We start from the raw sequence: 14,005 nt of genomic DNA, 5'->3' as shown, positions 1-14,005 counted from the left end.
TAAAATGGCATCTTTATTTTAATTAAATTATGTAAAATATATTTCTATGAATTTCTGCATATTAATTATAAACTAGATAATAATAGCTACTAATTTATTATATAAACCCTAAAAATACCAAATTACAATAATCTGTGGAACTATTTGACTGCCACCCTCTTCATATCTACATGTGATACTAGATAGGATAATATTGTTGGTTGATTTTTAACAAAGATATTTATATAGAAGCTTTATGAGAGATTATACTTCATATTGTTTACTTTTATACAAAAATATCTCATGAAATATATAGAGGGAGCATTTATATATGCAATAATGGTAGATTAAATAGAGTACATTGGGAAAATTATATATATATATCATTAGCCCAGTCTTTCTTGTAGGGTGTTAGAAAGTTAAATGAGAATCATATGATTAAAAATGTTTGGAAATTTTACTCAATCATTAAAATATTGAATTTACTTTTTCTATTTATTATATTCATGGTCAAATTTATGGAAATGAGATTAATATATAAAAATTCAAGGTCTCCGTCATTTTTCTAAATATTAACAAAGTCTCAGGTATAACTGTTAGGACATCATAGCATTGAAATTTTGAGTTTTCATCACATTTATTTATTGTCTCTGTTCAAAGAGTGTCTATTGTCTGAATTATAGATTTTTTCTTTTAACTGATTGCCTTCATTTCTGGTTTGGTGCTTTTAAAATGAATACAATATGTTACTTGTAATAGGTTAACTTCATATATAGACATATTAGTTTTGTATGATTTGTCATCTTTGTTAGAAGATAGTATTGTTTTTTCCCAAGTCCCTGCTCTCTCTACTAATCATATCAAGTTCCAATTCAATGTCTAATTTGAAATATCAGTGTTGTTTTTTTATTTATATTTTACTTAAAATGTTGTTAAGACCCTGCTTAAAATTTAATACCTTTATTTTCATAAGTGCCATTGTAAAACATAAATAGGTAGTGTTGTGGGGACTGTAGTACAGTAAGAGAGAAATAGCAAACTGGAGAAAGAGCTTGGTTTATTTCAATGATATTTCATAAAGTTTTTTGGGAGGAAAGAGGTCTTTTACATTAAAGAAAGATAAAATTTAAGGTTACTAAATTATCCAAAAGCATACTTTCAAGGCTAAATATTTCAAAAATTTTATAGATTGAGAATTCAACAAAGAGAATTGCATTTGTAAAATATACTTTTTTCATACTATGATAGAGCTTATCTATATATAGACTCTATAAACAAATGCTTAAGAAAAGAATAATTTCATTGTATAAAATAAACATCTATATAAGGCAATCTCTTATTAAAACAAAACTAGACTATAATGAGGGTGAAAGATCCTAGTTGAAACATAGCAGCTTAAAACATTTTTAGCATTAGTCCTTTCTTAGAAATAAAAGAGGAAAGGGACGAAGGGAGAGAGAGAAAAGTTAAAAGAAAAAAAATGCAGAATTGATGCTAACTTAAGTTCAATAATAGTTACAGAAGTCACTCAGTGAGCTTTGAGACTCACTTAGCATTAACTTGTAATACAGAAGAATTATTGCTGGACACTTACTTCATACAGTACATTACTTATGAGATTATCACCTTCTGATATTGCCATACTGTATTTTATCTCAAACTATTGACTATAGCTGTTAGAAAAGATTTTGGAGATCACTGAAATAGAAAGCAGTATGGCTTCTGTTAGGTGAAGAGATTAACAAAAAAGCTGCCTTTAACTTTTAAACTGGGAAGAAAAATAGAGTAAAATAGAACTTTCTCATGCTCTCTTTGGCAGCATATATACTAAAATTGGAATGATACAGAGATTAGCATGGCCCCTGTGCAAGGATGACATGCAAAATAGAACTTTCTCTCACTAGCTTCAGTCCCCATGAGAAAAAAGTGAACTGTTGTTTTCCTAGTGTACTAGTTGAACTGATTGGCATATCACTTTTAAAGCTAGGCATTCTAAAACAGGTTGAGTGTACTTTGATAATTCCACTAGAAATTGAACATGTACTTGGCACCATCACAATAAAAATGGGTGCCTAACCCTCCTGACCTTCGAAAATTACTCTTCACATCTCCCAGATAAGTGGAAATTACATTTATACATTTGCTTTAGATATAATCCACTACAATAATCCTGAAACCAATTAGTAGCTAAGAATTCTAAAGTCATAAAACTGGGTACCAAATACCTGCAGTCTGATAACTAATTGTGTTACAATTTTTATTTTAAATTTTTGTTAAGATTGATTTGCTCTTCATATTGAATTGTTTACCATAGATATCAAGTACTATATTAACCAAAAATATTACATACAAATATATAACTGACCTTTAAAAAATGCTTAATAAGCCTTTATGAAGATTAAAATAATCTGAAGAAAGAAAAATTTTATTCTCTCCTGCATTACATTAATAGACTATAAACCACAGTAGTTAATAAAAAAAAAAGTCCTCATATTTTCTTATATTCTGCAACAGGATAAGTGTGGTTCTTTATCTTTTGGAATTGTCACCCAATCCATTTACACATTGGTCAAACGTGGTATTACATAAATATTTTGTTACCTGTAATGAATCCAATGTCTTCCTTCCCCCATGTGTTTCATTCCTTGGTACAGTGAGGAATATTTATGGACTCTTTCCAACTTATAAGATTGTCCCTAAGGAAATGGTAAGTTCTTGATTATGTTTAAGCATTTGAAAACAACTTAATGCAATCAGGCCATATTATATGTTTTTCAAAACAGCCATATTAGGTGAGTCAGCATTATTCTCATTTGTGTATTGCATCAATACACTTATACACTTAGCATTGAACTTTCTGAAGTTTTTTCCTGTCTTGATCGATAAAGTCTGTGTGAGTTGTATCACAATCAATGAAGACCAAAGACTAAAAGTTCCCCAAAGATAAAGATATTTTGCCTCCACACTTAAACTTATAAATTCTATTTATGCCAACTATGTATTATTTTGTTGTCGTTGTTCTAATATTTGTGTTTGTTTTGTTTTGGGGCCACACGTGGCAGCACTCAGGGGTAATTACTGCTAGCTCTGTGCTCAGAAATCACTTCTGGCAGGCTCAGGGGACCATATGGGATACCTGAAATTGAACCAGGATCTTCCACATGCAAGACAAATGCCATAGCTGCTGTGCTATAACTTCATTCCCCTAACAATTTCTTTTATTTCCATTAGGTTTTCTGTGTGTGTGACCTACCAGGTTCTATTCCAGGCTCCTCATATAGGACCTCAAACCACCAGGAGTGATTCATGAGTGAAGAGTCAGGAGTAAGCCCTGACACAACTCCAAGTGGCCCCAAACAAGAAAACAAACAAAATACAAATTCTTTAGTAATGTTGATAGTTAAGTGGGAAGTAAAAATATTAGTAAAACTTTTTTTATTTATGTTTAATAATAAAATATGGCAAAATAAAAGATCAGTATTAGTAAAGCTAAATTTAAATTTTTCTTTTTGAGGCCTTTTTGAGTAAAAAGTCACATTGATTTACTTTACAAGTTTTACAGATCTTATAAGTTTAGTCAGATGTTATTTATTCACAATTTTAAAAAATATAATTTTAATTTCTTAAATTGAGGCATAAGTGTTTAAAATAGAATTAAAGTCACTGTTTTGTAATTATAGAACTATTACATCAATTTCTCCATTGGTGATTCAAGATAATTTTACTATCGTCCCTATGTCTCTTCCTCTTTCTGTCAATATCCTCAGTTCCCAGTTCTGTTGTTCATTTCTCATGATTTGTTTTTCATTCATAATTTTATAATCCTCAATTTTTTTTCTTTTAGTTCTAGCTATACCTGGTAGTGTTCAGGTCTTACTCCTGGCACCCTTGCCTACTATACAATTGCTCCAGCCACAGAATTGTATAATTCTATTCTTTGTTTATTGCCTGCATAATGTATGAGTGCATATTGTATCTATATTTTGTTTGATGACAGTCCACATAACATCCTACAATTCCATCCATGTTGTAGCAGACTGCAACAGTTTATTCTTTCACATTGAAGTATAGTATTCCATTGTGTGTAATTATACCACACTTTTTATCCTCTCATCTAGTATTATTCATTTGAGTTGTGTCTAGGTTCTGACAATTGTAAATAGTACTTTTCAGCTTAATGTTTTTATGTTCTTCGGCTAGGTTCTCCTGAGCAAAATCACAGGATCATATAAAAATTCTGTATTTTTGTTGTTGTTATTGTTTTGTTTTGGTTTTTGGTTTTCAGCCAACAGAATGGTGCTGTGGTTACTCCTGACTCTGCTCTTCAAAAATTATTTCTGGTGGGCTCAGAAGGACCATATGAAATGCTGTAGACTGAACTCGATTGGTTACATGCAAGGCAAATGCCCTACCTGCTGTAGTATTTCTGAGGCCCCACAAGAGATATTTCTAATGTTTAGAGAAATCTCCAATCAGTTTTCTATGACAAAGGACTGATATTCTAGATATGTAAAGTGTCATACATGTCAATAGCCACAATAAAAATTACTCTATCTATCAAAGAATTGGAAGGTATCAGAAGACCTATAGGCACATTTAAAAAGTACTCATCACTGCTGGCTATCAAGCAGATTCAAATCAAAACAACAGTGAGATGTCAACTCACATAATCAATAAGATCCATATGAAAAAAAATAAAAAGAAACAGTAAGAACTGTTGGGAAAAATAGCTTAGAACTGGAAATAAGTAGGAAAAGAATTCTCATTGACTGTTGGTAGAACTGTTACATGATAGACTTTTCTTGTTCAGTACAGATATCAAGAACAGCTCCTTCTCTGTAATAAATATAAAAATTTTTAAATGAGATTATTTGATGGAAACAATAAAATATTAAAGTTACATTTAATAATCTTAGCTATCACCAATAACAATTTAACGTTTCACTGGATCTCAGTTTACATTAGATTTTTTTTTACAAATATGTGTACAGCACACCCTTAGGTCTAAATTGTATTTAATAGTTAAAAATTGTATAAACATTCCATAGTATTTTACTTACATGAAAATATACATATAATTATAAATTAAAATTTTCATGACTACATAGAAAAATGCCTTATTCACAGTGGTTACAATCTAAACTGTTAGATAAAATTTATTGAATATCTAAATTAATAAAATTTAAATATATGCATCCTTAGTGTTTATGTAATTATATATAACATTTTAAAAGTATTTTGAAAAACTTTATTCTAAGATATAACAATTGTATGCATTTTTACATATCAGACTTTACCTAAACTAGAAATATAGCTTAAAGCAAGTTAAGAAATTATTCTTAATTTTCTAATAGGGATTAAAGCATCAAGATAGCAAAATAAATCTAAATCAATACATATATATATAGTACAAGCAATATACAGTACACACTAAGTGAACCAAATACAAAATTGATTAATATAAAAGAGATGCAATAACATGAATTATCATAGATTAGTAGTCATATACAAATCTGAAAATAATTATATATATTAAAACATTATTTGTTATTTTCACATAAGTGAAAATAGCAGTTCATTGCAGAAGAACAAGTAAAAGAAAACAAATTCAAACGGAAAATAAAGACAATAGAATAGAAGCTTTCGTGGTAAACCTCAAGAAATGTATCTCAATTGATAAATCTGCTGCTATAGACATTGGATGATTTGAAAAATAAATGAGTTGGGCAGATACTCTTGATTTTTGAATAACAATTTTGTTGAGTTAACAGATCCAAAGTGGATAGTGTCTGGATTCAGGGACCCTGATGAGAAAGAGCAAGCATCCACATTCTTCCAGATGGTAGGTACTTAAAAAAAAAATTACATCAAAATTGACTTAAACTCATTACAATATAATGAGCTTTCTGGATTACACTCAATTTGATTTTAACATATTGCTGAAAGTCAATCAGGAAAAAATTAAAAGAAACATAATTACCATAACACCTACCCCAAAAACTGCAAATTGAATTTTAGAGTCTGAGAAAATCCAAGTCATATGAACTCAGCACACTTATTTTCAATTCATTGCCTTTCAGCATAATATATCTCATTGACCACTCCCGCTTTTGGAGACTATTGTGCTTATTTCTACATGAAATATACTTTATTATTTGTTTATTTTTGGTTGCAATACACGTACAGGAATTGATGTACATAAGCAAGTGAATGAATAAAGTTACAGCAAACTTTAAGAAAACATACTGCGAGCTCTTTCCCAAATTCTCTGCAGTGCACATTTTACATCCTTGTTCCTCAAGCTATAGATCAAGGGATTCAGCATGGGGATAATGAGGGTATAGAATATAGATGACATTTTGTCGGTATCAAAGGAATGGCTGGACTTAGGTTTCACATACATAAATATCAAAGTCCCATAGAGCAATATGACCACTGTCAGGTGGGATCCACAAGTGGAAAAAGCTTTACGTCTCCCCTCGGCGGACTTCATCTTGAGGATGGCAACAAGGATGAGCAGGTAAGACACTAGAACTATAAGAAGGGTGAAGATCAAATTAACAGCTGAGAAAATGATTATCAAAAATTCGACTTCATGAGTGTTTGAGCACACCAAAGACAACAAGGGGAAATTATCACAGTAGAAATGATTAATGACATTATAGCCACAGAAGGGTAAATTAAAGAGTTTTATGGTGATCAGAAGAGAAACACATGTGCTATAGATATAGGGGATTACAATCAGCACCAGACACAGCCTTTGGGACATGATTACTGTGTAGAGCAGTGGGTTACAGATGGCCACATAGCGGTCATAAGACATTGTTGCTAGAATGAAAAGTTCATTACACATGAACATGATGAATAAAGTCAGCTGTATGGCACAAAAATAAAACGAAATTGTATTTTTTTCCACGAGGAAATTTACCAACATTTTGGGGCCCACTGCTGTGGAGTAGCCAAGATCAGTGAGTGCCAGGTGTCTGAGGAAGAAGTACATGGGTGTTTGTAATCTGGAGTCCACCTTGGTGAGAATGACCATGCCCAGGTTGCCCAAGAGTGAGATCGTGCAGATGATGAGGAAGAGCACAAATAGGGGAGCCTGCAGCTCAGGGCGGTCTGTGATTCCCAGGAGAACGAATTCCTTCAGTATTGTCAAATTTTGCTTGTCCATTTAGATTTACTAAAAGAGCACTCTGAATAGAGACATCAAAAAAATACATGAGTATCATAGAATAAAATGTGTTGCTTTTTAGTATTTAATACATAACAAGTTAAAAAATTGATTTTTTTGTTTAACATTTCACCAATGAAAATAAAATATAACTATAAATACAAGCATATATAAAGATTGGAGGAAAATGTATAGTTTCAATTTACATTTCCCTCAATTATTCCTCCAAAAAAGTTAATGTTTTGAGAATTTTTTGTCACAAGAGAAGGGGAATGCTTCTGGGAGTTAATGGATAGTTTTAATGAACATAGCTTTTATTATTTTTTTTATTTATTTATTTATTTTTTTTTTGGTTTTTGGTTTTTGGGTCACACCCGGCGTTGCTAAGGGGTTACTCCTGGCTGTCTGCTCAGAAATAGCTCCTGGCAGGCACGGGGGACCATAAGGGACACCGGGATTCGAACCAACCACCTTTGGTCCTGGATCGGCTGCTTGCAAGGCAAACGCCGCTGTGCTATCTCTCTGGGCCCGAACATAGCTTTTAAAAGGATAAGCTTTAGTTTAGGTTCATAGATGATAGTTAAATTATATTTATTTTTGATTAATAATTAAAAATTATCTTCCCAAATGTCATTGCATAATTTACTACATGTTTATTTTATCATAAAATTTTCATTCAAATCTCAGTCTTATGCAATAATTTAGAAGCTTGTTTTACAATATACTCATGGAATAGTTTTTATATATAAACATGATATAAAATAGAACACTAGAACTACATTTGTCAGTATAGCAAATAGATGTGAAAAAATAAATTTCTAATGGCAAAGATTGTCTTTGTATAAATAATAAATATCACATGAAATATAATAATTGTCTCTGCTATATCTTTTGACATTAATATATATATATATGAAGACTGGTTAATTTTGAACATAATCTCATTATCTTTATGCACACTGAAAATTAGTACTTCTTAAAGGATTATTAGAAAGGTTATATTTTACATACAAATATGGGCCTCCCTAGTAATGAATATTTCTTTCAGTAATAAAATAATTTTGTAATTTTTAAAAAGTGCATTCACTTTGACCTAAAATAACTTTAAAAGAAATCTCCCATTTTTTAAGAAACAAATACAGTCTTCCTTAGAGAGGAAAAAAATGAGGTTTTTATAGACAACATTTTTCTCTTAGAAAATCTTTTTCTCTTAGCAAATGGAAAGTTTCATGAAAAAAAATATAAGTTTTGGTCCAGAATCAATAGTATATTTCTTCTCGAAGATGCCTAACATCATCAGACTTTTTTTTCTAGCATCTTTCTCTTCTTGCTTCCTCCCTGAAATTTTAGCTCAATGAAAAGTATTCACCTACACCCCTTTGATTAAAGGATATAAAAGGAGAGAGGTTTATGCCTTGCTCTCCATTCTGATTAAAGCTATCTGGAATTTAGGAGCTTTCTGGTTTTTGCTTCCTCTTATTTTTTTTTTTAAACTTTCTTTGCCATGGATCTTTGCCATGGATCTTTTGTCCATGTTTTCAATTTTCACTGTCTGATGTCAAGAAACCAAGACTTTCCCTTCTATAACAATAGTGAGAACCTACGTGACAAAGTGTTCATAGCCAGAGAAAACAGACCTCAAATATCAAGTACATAGGGGTTTATGTTGCATGTATTTTATTTAATAAATTAAGGGGCAGTTTATACAACTTGAGGTCCATTACCATTACATATGATATGGTGGGAGTGGTAGGATGGAGTTGCAGATAAATGAGTTAATCTATGTTTATCTAATCTGATACTTTATTATCCACACACAAAATGTTCCTCTTTAATAATGGATAATGAGTGATGAGATGGTAACAGCAACAGATAAAAGAAAGCTGGAAGAAGCTGGAAGGTTCCCTTTCTCTGCATAAAGCTATATCCTAAAAGGAGGCAGAGTCAGGCAGGGCTTGAATGCCTGGACAGTGATAAAGTACTGAGCATAGGACCCTAGCCCACAGGCATGTGGTCATGGTTGGAGACTAAAGAGAATTGAGACAATAGGGTCCTAAAGAAGTCCAGTGACAATATATCACACTAAGAAAACAGACATTGAATAGAGAATGACAATGAGATAAACCCAGGCCTTTGTACACTGGAATAGCTAAATCCAGGCCAGAGAGAAAGAGAGGAGATGAATGATGTTGTACACAGAATATTAGGGTTTATCTATTAGAACTGTAAAATAAATTTTAATCTCTTAAGTGTATACATTTTTTTCACGCAATTATCAAGAATCTACTAATACAGGAAGAAAACCCATTTTTGTGCTATAACATACTTTTGTACTAACACATATGTCTCTCCATTGTATGGTTTATGTAATTTAACTTCTTCAATCATGGATGATGATGAATATACATGACTATGTTGTCCACTTATCAGATTATTACCTTTTTGTTAAGAGAGAAATTTTTACTTTGGGTCACTCTGGCTGTGCATATATGAATCACTTCTGGTACATGTGACTTCAGGTATCAAACCCAGGTGAGCCATATGTGGTACAAATGCTTGTAATTACCTGACCCCAAATTATTACCTTTTAAAAATGTATCCACTGAGAAAATTATATATGCTTTCTTTCAGTCAATCAGAAATGCAAATGTTAACTACTAAATAGAAGGCTTGCTTAAATCTTTGCAACGAAAAACTTCCACTTTACATTCTCTCTAAAGAGAAAATCATTTTTCCCTTTACAAAATAAAAAAAACATAATAATGCAGTAAAATGCTTACTTTGGTACAGATGAGCATACATATTTTAGCTTTAGCTTTTATTTATTCTATTTGGCTTCTTTTAAAAAACATTATTAAATGTATACATTAACACAAACTTTGAAAATAATATTTCAAAGCTCTTTAATTTTTCAGCTTGGTAATACTTCCCAAGTGTTCCTCAGGGCATCTCTGGACTTCTCCCTGTGATCTTGTCAAATGTTTGGGGTTCAATATCAGTTCTGAGGAGGCTATGCTCTGAGGCCTTATGATATTGGTGATCATCAGGATCAGACCTAGTGGTGCTCAGGGTTCTTTACATCTCTACCCAGGATGCTCAGAGGCCTATGAAAGATGGACATTGGATGAGACCATCAGAAACAGATCATATTTTCTGAATCCCTGTGCTATTTCTCTAGGCCCTATTTCAAATATGCTAACAGTATTTCTGAAAATGCTTGGATAAAATAATCTGACATAAAAAGAGAAGTGTTTTATTCTGTTCATATTATTACTTGTAGAATACACACAGAAGTGAATCAGGAAATCCTAGCATTTTTTGTTATATTTTGTCACATAACAATTTACTCTTGCAATGGCCACCAAATTCTTCAGCTACCGGAAAAATACAATACTACATAAATATTCTACCTATTTACCTGAATGAATCCTTCGTTCTAAATCCCCTGCATGCTTCATAGCATGACACAATGAGGACAATTTATATATTCTTTCCTGTATTCCTTACTCTCCCAGAGGAATGAGAAGCAATTTCTTGATTTTCCCCAAAGGACTTAAAATCTTAACAAATGCAAGAGACTAGGGGAGAGGCAAAAGTAGGGTTGTTTATTAATAATTAGGAACACATGTTATTATTGACCATGAGCTTAGTTAAATTTGTTTGTCTGTATTCTTCACTTTTGATTCAATTTCTTTCTGACCTCCTTACTTTGAAGTCTAATTTTATGCATTTCCTTGGCTAGGGTAAAAGGCCCAGTGGGTTTTTCAAATATCTAAATGTTGCTTTATATTCATTTTTTGCTTAGCTGAGTCACATCCAGAATGTGCCCAAATGCCGTGTAATCATTTTGAAATGTCAATAAGCAAAGATTGAGGTCTGAGAAGTTAAAAAGTAGTTTCAACTCCAGATTGCCAGTTAGACTTTCTGAATCTTTCTTCTCTGTATTTATTCATTATTGCATTAACTTTTATAGTGTCAGCCAGCCCATTAGGTTTCTATTTCTTTGGAGCACCTAAAGAACACCTTAAGTGAGAATCTAGATTGTTTGACTTTGTATATGCAACAAGCTTGTCACTATTCATGATTTTAAAAGGATAATATAGTGGAGATGCATTTTACATTATCTTAAATATTATTTAAAGAAAATTATTAGATTCTCTAGAGGACTGATGTTGCCAGAAGGGGAAGAAGATTCAATGATAGTGATAGGAGTATGTTGGTATTTTGGTATTAGATGTGATTTGTTAACATGTATTTATAAGAATACATGTAACAGGTATTACATAGAATTTGTATAAATTTTATATATAAATATTTTTTTCTTTTTTTTATTTTTTTTTATTTTTCCAGTGTTTGTCGCACACGTTTATGCCTACTCTCTGTTTGGCTAAGAAAGAGGTATTGACTTATGCAACAATTTCTTTCCCACAGTAATGCCACAACAGCCACTTTTAGAGCAGTTTCAGACCAGTAGCTGTGGTGTTTATATACAAATAATTTATATAAACAAATAGTATCATATAATATAATTAATAAATATTAATTAATGGGGCCGGAGTGGTGGCACAAGCAGTAGGGCATTTGCCTTATATGTGCTGATATAGGACAGACCACAGTTCAATCTCCCTGTGACTCATATGGTCCCCAAGCCAGGAGTGATTTCTGAGAGTAACCCCTGAGCATCATCAGGTGTGACCCCAAACCAAAATAAATAAATAAATATGAATTAAATATAAATTATAATTTAATGAAGTATTTAATTAAAATATATATTTATTTTACATAATACATAAATACTATGCAGCATGTATTTATGCCCTAAAACACTTGCAGTCATCCTCATATTAATCTAATTAAAACTACATATTAATCTAATTAAAATATAAAATTGATTGAATTGTTAATCTGATTAATTTTTTTTTTTGGTTTTGAGGTCACACCCAGTAACACTCAGGGGTTACTCCTGGTTTTGGGCTCAGAAATCCCTCCTGGCTTGGAGGACCATATGGGAAGGTAGAGGATCGAACTGCAGTCAGTCCTAGGTCAGCTGCATGCAAGGCAAAATCCCTACCGCTGTGCCACTCACTGCTCAGGGTCCTAATACGATTAAAATTTTAAGGTACATAAATAAACTAAAATTATGATTCTTCTCATATTTTAAATTTTATTTATTTAGCCATAAGAGCAAGTACTATTAGTGATACGTGGTTCCAATTTTCATTTTACTATGGATCATTATCTTGGGTTTATTTTCACAAGAGTTATTGTACATATAGTTTTATGTCCCGAGGATGAGTTCTAAGAGTGTGCTTTCTTGACTGTTAAATACTGCAAGGTTCCAACTTATCATTGGTTGTTTATTTGCATAGTTCATTATTTTTTCCATGTCTGTAAATTCTTCACAGCAGGGAATTGTGGATATAGTTTTTTGTTTGTTTTTGTTTTGTTTTGTTTTGGGGCCACCCTCAGTGGTTACTCCTGGCTATGCGCTCAGAAATTGCTCTTGGCTTGGGGGATCATATGGGACATCAGGGGATCTAACTTCAGTCCATCCTAGGTTGCTGTGTGCAAGGCAACAGCCCTATCGCTTGCGCCACTGCTCTGGCCCCTGGATATAGTTTCTTTCTCTGTTCTCATCTAAGTATTTTATACTTCTGCATTTTATATTTGTATTCAATTTTGAATTAGCATGAGTTGTGTAATTTAGTTAAACATTGCTTACGTCTTTATGGATATACATTTACAAAAGTCTGTATTTATCTTCAAGTGGAGATAGTGTTGAGTGCAAGGTTGAAAGAAGTAAGAGACACCAGTTCTGTTTGTTTTTCTTTACAAAAACTATCATGAGCTTTCTGAATTATCACTAATTTTTGTCCTTTTTTGTATGTAGTGACATTTTTAAAAACTAAACTATTTTAATTAATAATTTACCTGTTTCACATTATTTCCCTTTTCAATTCTTGTTGCAATATCCAAGAGTCACACACTTGTTATAGTTCTCACTCACTATAGATTATGACAGCAGTCATTTTATTTCTGGAAACCAATAATATGAGGTACTGTAGGTCAAAATATCACATAATCAATATAGACTAGACCCTTTAACATTAAATTATTTCATCAGATTTTGCATGCTGGAATTTTTAAAATGTTTTTCTAACTGCCATTGATATATATATATGTATAAATATATATATATAAAATTTTTTCTTCTACGTATTTTTGTTTTTGTTTTTGGGTCACACCCAGTGGCACACAGGTTACTCCTGATTCTGCACTCAAAATTTTTTCCTGGCTGGCTCAGGGAACCATATGGTATGTGGGGATTTGAGCTGCCATCCTCCTGGGTCAGCTGCATGCAAGACAAATGCCCTACCACTATCTTTTTGGCCCCTCTTCTATGTATTTTTATGAGTGTTAAAACAGCTATAATTTTCTTTGGTTAGTTAATCCATTATTGTGCATTAATATACTGCTAAAATACATTTTCTAATTTTTCTTTTCAATTTTTGTATTTTAGTACGTGATGAATGAATAAAATTGCAGTCTTAGTCATGTGTATGTATATTTATATTACATAATAATGAGCCAAATAAGTGGAATAATTACATAAAATATATGCAAAAAACCTGTTAATGTGATGCAAGCTATACATATATAATATACAGTATTTTATTAACCTTTCTATTTGTATGGTTATTATATTTTAATTTTATTTATTTTAGTAAGTCTATATGATTCATAAAGTTATTAACGGTTGAGCTTTAGACATAACTATGTTTCAGCATCAGTACCACCACCAGTGTCCTTAAGTTCCTTACCATTCCACCACCCCAGGCTGCATCTTTGACT

At 31.8% G+C, this 14,005-nt stretch overlaps 1 protein-coding gene and 2 non-coding genes across 3 annotated transcripts; 1 reads left to right on the top strand and 2 right to left on the bottom strand.

Moving 5' to 3' along the window:
• The first annotated feature begins 1,782 nt into the window (after positions 1-1,782).
• On the top strand, positions 1,783-1,886 carry LOC126019957 (U6 spliceosomal RNA). Its single transcript, XR_007499558.1, has one exon. It is a non-coding gene; the product is annotated as a U6 spliceosomal RNA (small nuclear RNA).
• A 4,325-nt stretch (positions 1,887-6,211) lies between these two features.
• Positions 6,212-7,153, bottom strand: LOC126017737 (olfactory receptor 8K3-like). The gene has a single exon (XM_049779790.1). It carries the CDS (start codon positions 7,151-7,153, stop codon positions 6,212-6,214), a length of 942 nt encoding a protein of 313 aa, XP_049635747.1.
• Positions 7,154-11,500: 4,347 nt separating this feature from the next.
• On the bottom strand, positions 11,501-11,635 carry LOC126019263 (small nucleolar RNA SNORA41). The gene has a single exon (XR_007498995.1). It is a non-coding gene; the product is annotated as a small nucleolar RNA SNORA41 (small nucleolar RNA).
• Positions 11,636-14,005: the final 2,370 nt, after the last annotated feature.

The sequence above is a fragment of the Suncus etruscus genome, chromosome 9 (genome assembly GCF_024139225.1).
Source record: "Suncus etruscus isolate mSunEtr1 chromosome 9, mSunEtr1.pri.cur, whole genome shotgun sequence".
NCBI lineage: Eukaryota > Metazoa > Chordata > Mammalia > Eulipotyphla > Soricidae > Suncus > Suncus etruscus.
This window is presented reverse-complemented; position numbering and strand designations above follow the sequence as displayed.

Coding starts and splice junctions, on each gene's coding strand:
- LOC126017737 (XM_049779790.1), bottom strand. CDS start 7,153: ATGGACAAGCAAAATTTGACAATACTGAAGGAATTCGTTCTCCTGGGA.